At 48.5% G+C, this 17,309-nt stretch overlaps 1 protein-coding gene across 14 annotated transcripts; it reads left to right on the top strand.

Moving 5' to 3' along the window:
• Positions 1-1,754: 1,754 nt before the first annotated feature.
• LOC139537960 (transcription regulator protein BACH1-like) lies at positions 1,755-15,072 on the top strand. Of its 14 annotated transcripts, none has more exons than XR_011667634.1 (6): positions 1,755-1,960; positions 4,099-4,353; positions 5,163-6,731; positions 9,368-9,574; positions 9,780-10,595; positions 10,638-15,072. XR_011667634.1 is itself a non-coding variant. In XM_071339876.1 (6 exons), exons 3-6 carry the CDS (start codon positions 4,099-4,101, stop codon positions 10,047-10,049), a joined length of 2,301 nt encoding a protein of 766 aa, XP_071195977.1. In that variant the 5' UTR covers positions 1,755-1,960; positions 3,234-3,373; the 3' UTR covers positions 10,050-15,072. The 14 variants fall into 14 exon arrangements, 2 of the variants coding, with proteins under 2 accessions (XP_071195977.1, XP_071195976.1); XR_011667636.1 differs by having other exon boundaries at positions 9,780-10,577; positions 10,617-15,072; XR_011667637.1 differs by having other exon boundaries at positions 9,780-10,577.
• Positions 15,073-17,309: the final 2,237 nt, after the last annotated feature.

Genomic DNA, 17,309 nt, shown 5'->3' on the forward strand with positions numbered 1-17,309 from the left:
GGGCCATCCGTACAACCCAGCAGGGCCATCCATACAACCCAGCAGGGCCATCCATACATCCATACAACCCAGCAGGACCATCCGTACCACCCAGCAGGACCATCCGTACCACCCAGCAGGACCATCCGTACCACCCAGCAGGGCCATCCATACCACCCAGCAGGGCCATCCATACAACCATACAACCCAGCAGGACCATCCGTACCACCCAGCAGGGCCATCCATACAACCATACAACCCAGCAGGACCATCCGTACCACCCAGCAGGGCCATCCATACAACCCAGCAGGACCATCCGTACCACCCAGCAGGGCCATCCGTACAACCCAGCAGGGCCATCCATACAACCCAGCAGGGCCATCCATACAACCATACAACCCAGCAGGGCCATCCATACAACCCAGCAGGGCCATCCATACAACCATACAACCCAGCAGGGCCATCCGTACCACCCAGCAGGGCCATCCGTACAACCCAGCAGGGCCATCCGTACCACCCAGCAGGACCATCCATACAACCCAGCAGGGCCATCCATACAACCCAGCAGGGCCATCCGTACCACCCAGCAGGGCCATCCGTACAACCCAGCAGGGCCATCCGTACAACCCAGCAGAGCCATCTGTACGACCCAGCAGGGCCATCCATACGACCCATCCATACGACCCAGCATATTTTAGAGTGTAGTTCTGATAGTAGTCTGGGTTTGATCATCTCAGGGCTTGTAAAGAACAACTGGTGGTGTGATGCAGTATAAACTGCACTATCCTCTCCCTGTCTCCCCTCCATGTAAGGGTCTGAGGGTCTTGCACCATCGGTTACCCGTGTATATTCTAGGATAACACAGCATCACTTACAATCGATGATAACTATTAGTTTCAGGATTCTGGATGTGGTAGAAATGTAAGGTATTAAAGTATATGGATGATATGATGAGATATTCTGCCACTGTTTACGAAATAGTGGCAGTTTTTGTTATCAAAATGGAGTAGGCTTGTCATAATGACAATGTGTTTATTACTAGTTCCCCTGTAGTGACTGTTATTATCTGTGGAAGGGGAAACAATATGACCATTACCTACTCTGTATGTGGCACAATAAAGTTCTCTATTGTGAAATAGACATTTTTATGTGGACTTCCGTTTCATTTGCTGTGGAATGTTTGTTATTATGACCTCACCACTACCATGGATACGGAACAGTCTGTTTCACTCTGGGTTTGTGAAAGCAATCAGCTGATTTCTGACTTTTTGTCTTTCTTTCGCTCTTTCTTTCTCTCTCTTCTCCCCCATTTCATTTAAATTTAAGGGACTTTATTGGCATGGGAAACATATGTTTACTTTGCCAAAGCAAGCGAAATAGATATAAAATAATACAACTCTCTCCCTCTGTGTGTGTTAGGGAGGAAACCTGACCATAACAAATCCTACCCCACCCCGGTGTCGCGCCAGCCCGGTGTCGCTCCAGCCCACATAAATACAATAAATATTTCACAATATCTATTCCCCTCTCTTTCGCACCTCTCTGATTCAGAGGGATTGGGTTAAATGTGGAAGACACATTTCAGTTGAAGGCATTCAGTTATACAACTAACTAGGTATGCCCCTGTCCCCTTTCTATCACAGACACGCTCTCTCTTTCTTGATCAAAGGACCCCCTTTCACAAAATTCCAGTCCAACACCGACTACAGTAGGCTACTAGATGTCCTTAAATGCGGAAGTTAACTGTGACGGAGAGAGACCGTAGCCAATAAGGAAAGCCTGTCCCTGACGTTGGAAAGGTGACAGTTCTGGAAGTCAGAAGACTGTGGCTCCGTAGGATTGGCTCTACCGGTTAAAGTTGTCAGCAACAAAAAGTTAAAGTCGGATTTAGTCTGTTTTGAAGACTGAGTAGATTTGTCACGTCGTGAATATGAACCTGTATGATTTCAGCTCGTCGTCATTGTAGGATAACCGATGTCAGGTTAGTTCTGCTGATCGTTTTTTCTTCTCACTAAATTGTGTTGTTTGGTGAGAAGCCTATTAACACTAGACATTTACTATTGTAGTGTGTGCTTTATGATTAAAGTACATTACTGGAGTAGTCTATCCTTTACAGCGCGCTCTGGTATCCTAAATGCCTCGTTTACATGGTGAAGTGTTTCATGGCGGCGTATCTCAACGTATTGTGATCTCGTCGGTATGCCTGTACATTTTTTAAGAGCAAAATCACTTTTAGGGTCAGGTGTGTTTATTGAACAGCTGTGGTCTCAGATATATAGTCTAGATTCTATTCTATTTCTGATCGGGAATGTTTGGAGTGAACATCAAGTTAAGCATGGCACATAACTGTTTAGCCTGTCCTATTTCCAAAGAGATCGAAGCTTGGACATATGGGATTTGAACCTGACTAGCGCAAATTTGCCATCCAATCTTTCCTTTTTGACAACTGGGACAAAGCTTGCTGTCTGTGCGTGTAAATATAGACCTATAACCTGTAGTGAATCGATGTAGGTTGTGAACTCTACAGCGGGTTACTTGGAAAACCAGGCAGTTTACGGTAAAATCCGCAAGGGTGGGGACAGAACGGGAAAGACTGGAAATCGCTTGCTCATCCTGAAAAGCTTTACATGGTCAATCTGTTACGGCGTTGGCCGCGCAGCATTTACGGGGATTTGTCCTATGCAGAAGTGAGGGCGTTCATACGTATTGTGCAGAGCTGTTGTGAAGGGAGTTTGTGTTTTATACAGGACCCTCACCCACAGACAACCAATCATGTCAATGCGGAACTATACGGAGCCCACCACGTTTTTAAAACCAAATTTAAGAGGCGCACGACGACACGGTACAGAGCTGAATTTGGCCTTTGCGTGCCTCTGGAGGCTCCGCCATTTGCGTCACACCCTCTGTACGGCGTCACCGACCACATTTTCGGTTCAGGCATGACTTGGCTTTTAATCAGCAGGACCGCGTGAGTCAGGACTCTCCACGCTGTTACGCCAAAACACACACACACACACACACACACACACACACACACACACACACACACACACACACACACACACACACACACACAGCCAGCCATGCATGACTTGACTAATCCAAATCAAGCTCAGTGAGGGCATTCTTCAGTCAGGTGTTGGACATGTAGCCTAGACAGAATTGACTATAATGTCATATTTGAGATTTAAGGATATTTTAAGCTCAAGTGAATTTGTAATTTATTCCTTTTTAAAAATATTTATCTTCACTAGCCTCCAGAGTGTCGCAGCGGTCTAAGGCACTGCATCTCAGTGCTAGACGTGTCACTACAGACCCGGGTTCGGTCCTGGGCTGTATCACAACCTGGCCGTGACCGGGAGTCCCATAGGGCGTCGTCCGGGTCTACACAGATGTGTGTGCGTGTAACTGTAAACTTTTATGACATTGAGATGTCATCACCTAAATTGTTAAATTTGTTTGTAACCCATTTCTGTTTCTGTTTGGTGGTTTTAATCCTGCTCAATGGGGGGGGGGGGGTTGATTTGACTAGTCTCCAATATTTAATAGTCTGTAACTGCTCATTAGGTTAGGCTACACCTGTTTGACTGGCACCACTGTATTTAGCAAGTAGGATAAGATATATATTTTTTTACACGTCATCATCTTCACTCTCTCTGTGTGTGTCTCTCTGTGTGTGTCTCTCTGTGTGTGTCTCTCTGTGTGTGTCTCTCTGTGTGTGTCTCTGTGTGTGTGTCTCTCTGTGTGTGTCTCTCTGTGTGTGTCTCTCTGTGTGTGTCTCTGTGTGTGTGTCTCTCTGTGTGTGTCTCTCTGTGTGTGTCTCTCTGTGTGTGTCTCTCTGTGTGTGTCTCTCTGTGTGTGTCTCTCTGTGTGTGTCTCTCTGTGTGTGTCTCTCTGTGTGTGTCTCTCTGTGTGTGTCTCTCTGTGTGTGTCTCTCTGTGTGTGTCTCTCTGTGTGTGTCTCTGTGTGTGTGTCTCTCTGTGTGTGTCTCTCTGTGTGTGTCTCTCTGTGTGTGTCTCTCTGTGTGTGTCTCTCTGTGTGTGTCTCTCTGTGTGTGTCTCTCTGTGTGTGTCTCTCTGTGTGTGTCTCTCTGTGTGTGTCTCTGTGTGTCTTCCACAGATGTCCGTCTCCATGTCTAGTCTGGAGAGCCCGCGGTCCTCTCAGTTTACCTTTGAGTCCTCAGTGCACAGCTGCCACGTGCTGCGTTGCCTGGACGACCAGCGGAGGCGTGACCTGCTGTGTGACATCACGGTGGTGGTGGAGGGGAGGAGCTTCAGGGCCCATCGCTCTGTGCTGGCTTCCTGCAGCAAATATTTCACACACAGGGTTTCCTCCCACGCGGGCCCAGGGCTCGTCATCACCCTGCCTCAGGAGGTGAGAAGGGACCAAAGCCTAGCATGTAGTCCAGGACCACAGTAGTCCACTTAAGTAAAGCCTACACCAGGGGTATTACCCTACGAGGTCTGGAGTACTGCTGCTTTTCTGTTCTACATGATAATTCATTGTATCCACCTGGTATCCCAGGGCTAAATCAGTCCCTGATTAGAGGGGAACAATGAAAAAACGCAGTGGAACTGGCTTTGAGGTCCAGAGTTGAATTTGACTGGTTTAGGGGTCGGCCCGCTGAGCGTAAGTCCAGGGGTCGGCCCGCTGAGCGTAAGTCCAGGGGTCGGCCCGCTGAGCGTAAGTCCAGGGGTCGGCCCGCTGAGCGTAAGTCCAGGGGTCGGCCCGCTGAGCGTAAGTCCAGGGGTCGGCCCGCTGAGCGTAAGTCCAGGAGTCGGCCCGCTGAGCGTAAGTCCAGGGGTCGGCCCGCTGAGCGTAAGTCCAGGGGTCGGCCCGCTGAGCGTAAGTCCAGGGGTCGGCCCGCTGAGCGTAAGTCCAGGGGTCGGCCCGCTGAGCGTAAGTCCAGGGGTCGGCCCGCTGAGCGTAAGTCCAGGGGTCGGCCCGCTGAGCGTAAGTCCAGGGGTCGGCCCGCTGAGCTTAAGCCTAACACAAATCTTACGTTCCCAAGGTTACTCATCACACGAGTGTAGTTTGGCTAAGAGATGAGACATTCTGTCAGATAGGAAAGATATGGAATATGCTGAGTCAGCAGAGTGTGTGTGACCACATTGGTTTAGTTATGGTCCATTTAATGTATATTGCTGTGTCATGACTAAGTTTCTTCGTATCTCTCTCTAAAGGTGACGGCGAGTGGCTTTGAGCCCCTGCTGCAGTTTGCCTACACATCCAAGCTGCTCTTCAGTAAAGCTACTGTCATGGAGATACGACACTGTGCCTCTATCCTGGGTTTCAGGGATCTGGACTCGGCCTGTTTCGACTTCCTGTTGCCCAAGTTCTTCAGCAGCAGTAGGGCCTCCTTCCAGAGGAAGACCTGCTGTAAGACACGGTGCAGGAGACAGTCGCCCAGGGCAGAGCTTAGCGACATCGACACTAACAAGGATGTCTTAGAGGATGACAAAGGAGTCAAGGTGGTTTCTGATTCGCCCGTTGAACAGGATGTGGGTGGAGCCCCCTGCCAAAGCAGCCAACCAACAAATGCCGTGACCGGATGTAAAAGCGAAACCCCCGCCCCTCCTCCTGAAGTCAACAGCCAATCAGACGCCCAGACTGACTACTCCCTGCGGTGCCCCAAGTTCCAGCTGGCTTGTGGGAAGGACAGTGTGTCTCTGGAGGTCTGCAGCCCAGAAACAGCCCTTGATTCCCCAGTGGTCACTGAGGAGGGCTGCCCTCTGTCTCAGTCCCGGTCCTGTCTACCTTGCTCCTGTAGTGGGGGCTGTAAGGAGGGTCCTGCAGTGGAGATCTCTGGAGAGAACTCCTCCCATTGCGTACAGACTAACCAGGCAGGACATGGAGAGGTTGAGGAGAGGAAAGGAGAGGAGGATGGGGAAAAGAGAGAGGCAGACGGGGAGAACGTAGACAAGCACGAGAGGGTAGGAGAGGTGGAAGAGAGGAGGAGAGAAGCAGAGGAGGCTTCTGGAGTCAGCTGCCTTAGATCTCCCCTCATGGAGGTTTCCAGTGTCAGCTGTGAACGGAGCCCACGGTTGGATGAGGGGACAGTGGGTACTGCATCACACCGATGCCCCCTTGAGGAACCTGGGCTTGGTCATCAGAGCCCTGGAGGTGTGGAGGAAGGAGGTTGTGTTCTAGGTGGTAGAGGGCACCATGACGGGTTAGATCCAGCTGTCTCCATCACCAGTCAGCCAAAGACAGAACAGGAGCAGGGAAGGAGAGGACAGGGAGAGGAAGAGAGGAGAGAGAGCGGATGGGAAGAGAGGAGCAGCATGGAGACGGAGGTGGCTGAACACTTGGCCCATGGTCTTTGGTCAGACCTCTCCTCTCCTCCTCCTTCCCTCCTCCAGGACTCGCTACCTGAGACTGGGCCTGAGACTGGGCCTGAGACTGGGCCTGAGAACATCCTGGGCAGCAGCTCCACCTTGAACCCCCGGAGCATGAGCCCCAAGTTGGACTGGCTGTACCTCACCTCCAGCACCGGGGACTGTCCTTTCCTCCAGGGCCTGGACAGAGGGATGGACAGAGGGATGGACATGGGAATGGACAGTGGGACAGACAGGGAGATGGACAGAGGGACAGGGTCAGGGGACGCCCAGCTGCCGGGCTGTGAGGGGTCATCCCAGTCAGAGAAGAGTCCCTGTGTGTCCTCTCTGAGCTCTGGGGATGATGGAGACTCAGATGGCTTCGATACGGAGGGAGACAGTGAGTCCTGTTCCTACAGCCAGAAGGCTAGGAAGGTGAGTTATACTGGGAGAGAAGGAGAGAGAGTCCTGCTCCTACAGCCAGAGGACCAGGGAGGTAATACTGGGAGAGAGAGTCCTGCTCCTATAGCCAGAGGACCAGGGAGATACTACTGGGGGAGAGAGTCCTGCTCCTATAGCCAGAGGACCAGGGAGGTAATACTGGGAGAGAGAGTCCTGCTCCTATAGCCAGAGGACCAGGGAGGTAATACTGGGAGAGAGAGTCCTGCTCCTATAGCCAGAGGACCAGGGAGATACTACTGGGGGAGAGAGTCCTGCTCCTATAGCCAGAGGACCAGGGAGGTAATACTGGGAGAGTGAGTCCTGCTCCTACAGCCAGAGGACCAGGGAGATACTACTGGGAGAGTGAGTCCTGCTCCTATAGCCAGAGGACCAGGGAGGTAATACTGGGAGAGTGAGTCCTGCTCCTACAGCCAGAGGACCAGGGAGGTAATACTGGGAGAGTGAGTCCTGCTCCTACAGCCAGAGGACCAGGGAGGTAATACTGGGAGAGTGAGTCCTGCTCCTACAGCCAGAGGACCAGGGAGGTAATACTGGGAGAGAGAGTCCTGCTCCTACAGCCAGAGGACCAGGGAGGTAATACTGGGAGAGAGGGAGGGAGAGTCCTGCTCCTACAGCCAGAGGACCAGGGAGGTAATACTGGGAGAGAGAGTCCTGCTCCTACAGCCAGAGGACCAGGGAGGTATTACTGGGAGAGTGAGTCCTGCTCCTACAGCCAGAGGACCAGGGAGGTAATACTGGGAGAGAGAGTCCTGCTCCTATAGCCAGAGGACCAGGGAGGTAATACTGGGAGAGTGAGTCCTGCTCCTACAGCCAGAGGACCAGGGAGGTAATACTGGGAGAGAGAGTCCTGCTCCTACAGCCAGAGGACCAGGGAGGTATTACTGGGAGAGTGAGTCCTGCTCCTACAGCCAGAGGACCAGGGAGGTAATACTGGGAGAGAGAGTCCTGCTCCTACAGCCAGAGGACCAGGGAGGTAATACTGGGAGAGAGGGAGGGAGAGTCCTGCTCCTACAGCCAGAGGACCAGGGAGGTATTACTGGGAGAGAGGGAGGGAGAGTCCTCCCTGGTCCTCTGGCTGTAGGAGCAGGACTCTCTCTCTCTCTCTACCTGTAGCCTGGCCTTGACCAGCTGAATCAGACACGCTAACACCCTCAGTTTCTCTTCTCTCTCTCTACCTGTAGCCTGGCCTTGACCAGCTGAATCAGACATGCTAACACCCTCAGTTTCTCTTCTCTCTCTCTACCTGTAGCCTGGCCTTGACCAGCTGAATCAGACACGCTAACACCCTCAGTTTCTCTTCTCTCTCTCTACCTGTAGCCTGGCCTTGACCAGCTGAATCAGACACGCTAACACCCTCAGTTTCTCTTCTCTACCTCTACCTGTAGCCTGGCCTTGACCAGCTGAATCAGACACGCTAACACCCTCAGTTTCTCTTCTCTACCTCTACCTGTAGCCTGGCCTTGACCAGCTGAATCAGACACGCTAACACCCTCAGTTTCTCTTCTCTACCTCTACCTGTAGCCTGGCCTTGACCAGCTGAATCAGACACGCTAACACCCTCAGTTTCTCTTCTCTACCTCTACCTGTAGCCTGGCCTTGACCAGCTGAATCAGACACGCTAACACCCTCAGTTTCTCTTCTCTACCTCTACCTGTAGCCTGGCCTTGACCAGCTGAATCAGACATGCTAACACCCTCAGTTTCTCTTCTCTCTCTCTACCTGTAGCCTGGCCTTGACCAGCTGAATCAGACACGCTAACACCCTCAGTTTCTCTTCTCTACCTCTACCTGTAGCCTGGCCTTGACCAGCTGAATCAGACACGCTAACACCCTCAGTTTCTCTTCTCTACCTCTACCTGTAGCCTGGCCTTGACCAGCTGAATCAGACACGCTAACACCCTCAGTTTCTCTTCTCTACCTCTACCTGTAGCCTGGCCTTGACCAGCTGAATCAGACACGCTAACACCCTCAGTTTCTCTTCTCTACCTCTACCTGTAGCCTGGCCTTGACCAGCTGAATCAGACACGCTAACACCCTCAGTTTCTCTTCTCTACCTCTACCTGTAGCCTGGCCTTGACCAGCTGAATCAGACACGCTAACACCCTCAGTTTCTCTTCTCTACCTCTACCTGTAGCCTGGCCTTGACCAGCTGAATCAGACACGCTAACACCCTCAGTTTCTCTTCTCTCTCTCTACCTGTAGCCTGGCCTTGACCAGCTGAATCAGACACGGTAACACCCTCAGTTTCTCTTCTCTACCTCTACCTGTAGCCTGGCCTTGACCAGCTGAATCAGACACGCTAACACCCTCAGTTTCTCTTCTCTACCTCTACCTGTAGCCTGGCCTTGACCAGCTGAATCAGACACGCTAACACCCTCAGTTTCTCTTCTCTACCTCTACCTGTAGCCTGGCCTTGACCAGCTGAATCAGACACGCTAACACCCTCAGTTTCTCTTCTCTACCTCTACCTGTAACCTGGCCTGTTGCTTTTAGATGTTTAACACTACAGTACTACTAGATGGGGTGTGTACCTATAGATGTACAGTATATGGTCAAACGTATCGATCCAATCCAGACCGGTCTTGATCCGTCTCTCTCTGTGTTTTCCAGTTACAACTGCCATTCTCTGTAGGTCAGATTTTGGCGTTGAGCAGGAATGACTTCCAGCTGACGTTGAGGCACCAGCCTCTGACCAGAGAACAGCTGGACTTTGTCCACGACGTCAGACGCAGGAGTAAGAACCGCACCGCAGCCCGGCGCTGTCGGAAGAGGAAGCTGGACTGTATTCACAACCTGGAGTGTGAGATCGACAAACTGGTGAGGTGACATGACTGTCTCCTAAAGCTGCTACAGGAAAGGGCTATTCCATTTACTAATGTACTTTGTTGTTGGTGTGTGTGTGTATGTGTGTTTCTGTATGTGCATGGTGTTTGTGGGTTTGTGATTTCTGCATGTGTGTGTGTGTGTATCTGGTGTGTGTTTGTGATTTCTCTGTGTTTCTCCCTGTATGTGTTTATCCCAGAGGACAGAGAAGGACCATCTCATGTCAGAGAGGACCAATCTGATCCAGATGAAACTGAAGACTTGGCAAAGTGTGTCTGAACTGTGTCAGGGGGTCTGCAGCGAGTCCGCCCTGAGTCCCGAACAACTCCAGGTCCTAGCCTCCCCATATTGCCCTCTCTCTGCTCTCATCCCCCCCACAGACCCAGCCTCCCCTGGGCTAGATGGACTACTACAGCCCCTGGCTTCTCTCTCGGCCTGCTCCTCAGCCTCTGAACCCCTAGAATCTTAGACCAGCTATCCCAAGGACACACCCATAGGGGAGGAGCTATCAGGTGATTGGACAGACCCTCAGGTACATATCTGTGAACAGGTGACTGATACCCTGCCCATGGAACAGTGTGACCAACAAAAGGTATTAGTCCGGACACCTGTAGCGACCACCATCATCTTCATCACCACCATCATCATCATCACCATCATGACCACTATGTTCTGCTTATAATAGGCAATAACTCCTAAACAGAGGAAACATTTCTAACCACTAGGCTACCTGGGGGAGGCAGGTTAGAGACAGGTAGCCTAGTGGTGGCAGGTAGCCTAGTGGTGGCAGGTAGCCTATTGGTGGTAGGTAGCCTAGTGGTTAGAGTAGGTAGCCTAGTGGTGGCAGGTAGCCTAGTGGTGGCAGGTAGCCTAGTGGTGGCAGGTAGCCTAGTGGTGGCAGGTAGCCTGGTGGTGGCAGGTAGCCTAGTGGTTAGAGTAGGTAGCCTAGTGGTTAGAGTAGGTAGCCTAGTGGTGGCAGGTAGCCTAGTGGTGGCAGGTAGCCTAGTGGTGGCAGGTAGCCTAGTGGTTAGAGTAGGTAGCCTAGTGGTTAGAGTAGGTAGCCTAGTGGTGGCAGGTAGCTTAGTGGTGGCAGGTAGCCTGGTGGTGGCAGGTAGCCTAGTGGTTAGAGTAGGTAGCCTAGTGGTTAGAGTAGCCTAGTGGTTAGAGTAGCCTAGTGGTGGCAGGTAGCCTAGTGGTGGCAGGTAGCCTAGTGGTTAGAGTAGGTAGCCTAGTGGTTAGAGTAGGTAGCCTAGTGGTGGCAGGTAGCTTAGTGGTGGCAGGTAGCCTAGTGGTGGCAGGTAGCCTAGTGGTGGCAGGTAGCCTATTGGTGGCAGGTAGCCTAGTGGTTAGAGTAGGTAGCCTAGTGGTGGCAGGTAGCTTAGTGGTGGCAGGTAGCCTAGTGGTGGCAGGTAGCCTAGTGGTGGCAGGTAGCCTAGTGGTTAGAGTAGGTAGCCTAGTGGTTAGAGTAGGTAGCCTAGTGGTGGCAGGTAGCCTAGTGGTTAGAGTAGGTAGCCTAGTGGTTAGAGTAGGTAGCCTAGTGGTGGCAGGTAGCCTAGTGGTTAGAGTGTAGTAACCGAAAGGTTGCAAGTTCGAATCCCCTAGCTGACAAGGTAAAAATCTGTCGTTCTGCCCCTGAACAAGGCAGTTAACCCACTGTTCCTAGACCGTCATTGTTCTTAACTGACTCGCCTAGTTAAATAAAGGTAAAATAAAAAATTAACTAAAATAACCATCATCTATCTCCACTTTATAGACAGAGAGACTGTAGGTGCATCCCAATAACTTCTCCTTCCTCCTGAAGTGTCCGAGGAATTTAAACGTGATGGATTGGTGTAGGCATGGGTTAGAGTGATGGGTTAGAGTGATGGGTTAGAGTGATGGGTTAGAGTGATGGGTTAGAGTGATGGGTTAGAGTGATGGGTTAGTGATGGGTTAGAGTGATGGGTTAGTGCAGGCAGATGTAATGGCAATGTTGCAAGTGCAATCTCTTCCCGTGATTGCCACGGTTACGTAAAAGATGACAGTATTTCAACCACAGAAAATATCATGCATAGACTAACTAAAATCTTAGAGATTTTTCTTTTTTCACAACTTTTCATTTCCTAAGAACCAGTCAAACTGATGTAATTCAGAAATGGGGGGTTATTGCGTTATTACCGATTTTATAAGCAGAACAATATCTAAATGAGGCTTTAAATAAAGAATAGTCTCCCACACCACCCTTAGAATGTATTTGTTCAGCCTTCTCTGGGCCAGAGGCAGTTTCCATATACCAGTCCTTTCCTTTCAAATCCATGAAGGGAAGTGAACAAGTGCACACTACGGTAGAAAGAAGAGATTATAGGGACAACCTGTGTGTGAAAGAGAACCACATCCCTCTGCAACTTCATTCATGTGATTATTAACATAAAGAACACAATCACTACTGATGTATCTCTACTCTCTATATACCTTCTTTGACCATTGGAAACCTCCACCCACTATTTTAGTTTTTTTTAGTAATCGTACCTTGTAGTGATGAGCATTCCTTTTATAAGAAGTTACTTTACAGATTTATGCTTCTCCAAGAACTCTCTCCGAATGGACTTTATTTCACAGAACTTTTCTTCAATAGCAACACCAAGCTAATTTAACTTTTGGTCAACTTCATGTCAACTTCCGGTCAATTTTAAGGTCAACCGGTTGGTCGACCGTTCAGCGGCAGTCAGAAGACTTGCTATATCTGTCTCAGGAGAGTGTTGACCAATGGGACCATGCGTTCTTAGAACTGAACTATTCCGGAACAATCCACGGGACTTGCTCTCCAACCTTTCGTGTTCAGGTAATGTCTGATGAACTATCAAGAGTCCTTGACCAGGTTTGTCCCCAAACCTATTTCAATTCAGTTAATTCTGGAATGAATGGTACGCTCCAAAACATACAGGACTTTGACACGGAGAGACGCTGTTATCCAGAGTGATTTACAAGAGCAGTTACACTATATATATACAAAAGTATGTGCTCAAGGGCACATCAACAGACTATTCAGCTAGTCTGCTCCAAGGGATTCAAACCAGCAACCTTTCGGTTACTGGCCCAACTCTCTTAACCACCAGGTTAAGAGAGTTGCAGATATAGCGATACAATGTACAGAACTCTCTCTCTCGCTGTCTTAAAGGAATAATCCAATCAAAACTACAAAATTCCAATATTTTACATTGTTAAATAAAATCTGAGAGCTGTTACTGTAAAAAAAAATGTTTTTCCATTTCGTCATTCTAATAAGGTAGGAAGCATCATGTTGACATTGTTGTGGAGATCTGTTGGAACTCATGTCGACAACAAAACCCACAGTTGAAGAAGGAAGGGATATTGATCTGACTGCGGACATTTCAACTAAATATATACTGTACTTTGTCATGACGATATAGACGAGTGGATGTAGACAAGTATTCCATCTACTGTCTTTTTGACGAGGAAATTGATTTAAAAGCATTATGAAATGTGATAGTTTAATCCCAATGGTTAATTATGAAAGGTTTATCTCCATCCCCTATGACGAGAACCTTATCATGATGACGTTGTACAGTGGCTTGCGAAAGTATTCACCCCACTTGGCATTTTTCCTATTTTGTTTCCTTTCAACCTGGAATTAAAATATATATTTTTGGGGGTTTGTATTATTTGATTTACACAACATGCCTCTGAAACAAACAAGAAATATGACGAAAAAACGGAAAACTTGAGCATGCATAACTATTCACCCCCCAAAGTCAATACTTTGTAGAGCCGCCTTTTGCAGCAATTACAGCTGCAAGTCTCTTGGGGAATGTCTCTATAAGCTTGGCACATCTAGCCACTGGGATTTTTGCCCATTCTTCAAGGCAAAACTGCTCCAGCTCCTTCAAGTTGGATGGGTTCCGCTGGTGTACAGCAATCTTTAAGTCATACCACAGATTCTCAATTGGATTGAGGTCTGGGCTTTGACTAGGCCGTTCCAAGACATTTAAATGTTTCCCCTTAAACCAGTTTAGTGTTGCTTTAGCAGTATGTTTAGGGTCATTGTCCTGCTGGAAGGTGAACCTCCGTCCCTGTCTCAAATCTCTGGGAGATTGAAACAGGTTTCCCTCAAGAATTTCCCTGTATTTAGCGCCATCCATCATTCCTTCAATTCTGACCAGTTTCACAGTCCCTGCCGATGGGAAAAACATCCCGGGGTGATAAAAAGGTGTTGGGTTTGCGCCAGACAGTTTTCTTTGATGGCCAAAAAGCTAAATTTGAGTCTCATCTGACCAGAGTACCTTCTTCCATATGTTTGAGGAGTCTCCCACATGCCTTTTGGCGAACACCAAACATGTTTGCTTCTTTTTTTCTTTAAGCAATGGCTTTTTTCTGGCTACTCTTCCGTAAAGCCCAGCTCTGTGGAGTGTACGTCTTAAAGTGGTCCAATGGGCAGACACTCCAATCTCCGCTGTGGAGTTTTGCAGCTCCTTCAGGGTTATCTTTGGTCTCTTTGTTGCCTCTCTGATTAATGCCCTCTTTGCCTGGTCCGTGAGTTTTGGTGGACGGCCGTCTCTTGGCAGGTTTGTTGTGGTGCCATATTCTTTCCATTTTTTAAATAATGGATTTAATGGTGCTCTGTGGGATGTTCAAAGTTTTGGATATTTTTTTGTAACCCAACCCTGATCTGTACTTCTCCACAACTTTGTCCCTGACCTGTTTAGAGAGCTCCTTGGTCTTCATGGTGCCGCTTGCTTGGTGGTGCCCCTTGCTTAGTGGTGTTGCAGACTCTGGGGCCTTTCAGAACAGGTGTTTTATATACTGAGATCATGTGACAGATCATGTGACACTTAGATTGCAAACAGGTGGACTTTATTTGACTAATTGTGTGACTTCTGAAGGTAATTGGTTGCAACAGACCTTATTTAGGGGCTTCATAGCAAAGGGGTGAATACATAAGCACGCACCACTTTTCAGTTTAACATTTTTATTTATAATTTTTTTTTCAGTTCACTTCACCAATTTGGACTATTTTGTGTATGTCCATTACATGAAATCCAAATACAACCTGTCATTTAAATGGATTTTTAATGCAACAAAATAGGACAAATGCCAAGGGGGGTGAATACTTTTGCAAGGCACTGTATGTCACGTTTCATTTTTTAAATTTAACCAGGCAAGTTAGTTTAGAGCAATTTCTTATTTACAATGATGTCCTACACCGGCCAAACCCTAACCAGGACGACGCTGGGCCATTTGTGTGCGCTGCCCTATGGGACTCCCGATCACAGCCCGGAATCAAACCAGGGTCTGTAGTGATGCCTCTAGTTCTAGGATGGGTTAATCCTTTAATTGTCTGTTTGTTGTGTAAAGCCTGGCTGTCATGGGGTTAACACAGGAACCAATCACCAACGGACCCCTTTAACCTTGACTACAAAAAAGCACGTTTGTATCTGATAATGTCTTTGTTTGGTTGGAATAAATTAATTTTTTTTTTTTTTTTAAAGACACTACCTCTTATAACGATTTTTGTTTTATTAAAAGAGAAATGAGAGAATTCTCCCTCCACATGTATTATATTGATGTATTCTGTCAGTCAGCATTTTATCACTGCAGCCCACTGTACCAGACCACTGTACCAGACTGTAGCCTACTGTACCAGACCACTGTACCAGACTACTGTAGCCTACTGTACCAGACCACTGTAGCCTACTGTACCAGACCACTGTACCAGACTACTGTAGCCTACTGTACCAGACCACTGTACCAGACCACTGTACCAGACCACTGTACTAGACCACTGTACCAGACCACTGTACCAGACCACTGTACTAGACCACTGTACCCGACCACTGTACTAGACCACTGTACCAGACTACTGTAGCCTACTGTACCAGACCACTGTACTAGACCACTGTACCAGACCACTGTACCAGACCACTGTACCAGACTACTGTAGCCTACTGTACCAGACCACTGTACTAGACCACTGTACCAGACCACTGTACTAGACCACTGTACCAGACCACTGTAGCCTACTGTACTAGACCACTGTACCAGACCACTGTACCAGACCACTGTACTAGACCACTGTACCAGACCACTGTACTAGACCACTGTACCCGACCACTGTACCAGACCACTGTACTAGACCACTGTACCAGACCACTGTACTAGACCACTGTACCAGACCACTGTACTAGACCACTGTACCAGACTACTGTAGCCTACTGTACCAGACCACTGTACTAGACCACTGTACCAGACTACTGTAGCCTACTGTACCAGACCACTGTACCAGACCACTGTACCAGACTACTGTAGCCTACTGTACCAGACCACTGTACTAGACCACTGTACCCGACCACTGTACTAGACCACTGTACCAGACCACTGTACCAGACCACTGTACCAGACCACTGTACCAGACCACTGTACCAGACTACTGTAGCCTACTGTACCAGACCACTGTACTAGACCACTGTACTAGACCACTGTACCAGACCACTGTACTAGACCACTGTACCAGACCACTGTAGCCTACTGTACCAGACCACTGTACTAGACCACTGTACCAGACCACTGTACTAGACCACTGTACCCGACCACTGTACCAGACCACTGTACTAGACCACTGTACCAGACCACTGTACTAGACCACTGTACCAGACCACTGTAGCCTACTGTACCAGACCACTGTACTAGACCACTGTACCAGACCACTGTACCAGACCACTGTACCAGACCACTGTCAGGGCCAACTGTCCACCCCCTAGTGGACATTATTGTTGATATCACTACACCCCCTAGTGGACAGTATTGTTGATATCACTACACCCCCTAATGGACAGTATTGTTGATATTACTACACCCCCTAATGGACAGTATTGTTGATATTACTACACCCCCTGATGGACAGTATTGTTGATATCACTACACCCCCTAATGGACAGTATTGTTGATATCACTACACCCCCTAGTGGACAGTATTGTTGATATCACTACACCCCCTAATGGACAGTATTGTTGATATTACTACACCCCCTAATGGACAGTATTGTTGATATTACTACACCCCCTAGTGGACAGTATTGTTGATATCACTACACCCCCTGATGGACAGTATTGTTGATATCACTACACCCCCTAATGGACAGTATTGTTGATATCACTACACCCCCTAATGGACAGTATTGTTGATATTACTACACCCCCTAATGGACAGTATTGTTGATATTACTACACCCCCTGATGGACAGTATTGTTGATATCACTACACCCCCTAATGGACAGTATTGTTGATATCACTACACCCCCTAGTGGACAGTATTGTTGATATCACTACACCCCCTAATGGACAGTATTGTTGATATCACTACACCCCCTAATGGACAGTATTGTTGATATCACTACACCCCCTAATGGACAGTATTGTTGATATCACTACACCCCCTAGTGGACAGTATTGTTGATATCACTACACCCCCTAATGGACAGTATTGTTGATATCACTAATGGACAGTATTGTTGATATCACTGCACCCCCTAGTGGACAGTATTGTTGATATCACTACACCCCCTAATGGACAGTATTGTTGATATCACTAATGGACAGTATTGTTGATATCACTGCACCCCCTAGTGGACAGTAATGTTGATATCACTACACCCCCTAGTGGACAGTATTGTTGATATCACTACACCCCCTAGTGGACAGTATTGTTGATATCACTACACCCCCTAGTGGACA

This window comes from Salvelinus alpinus, chromosome 13, assembly GCF_045679555.1.
Source record: "Salvelinus alpinus chromosome 13, SLU_Salpinus.1, whole genome shotgun sequence".
Lineage (NCBI taxonomy): Eukaryota > Metazoa > Chordata > Actinopteri > Salmoniformes > Salmonidae > Salvelinus > Salvelinus alpinus.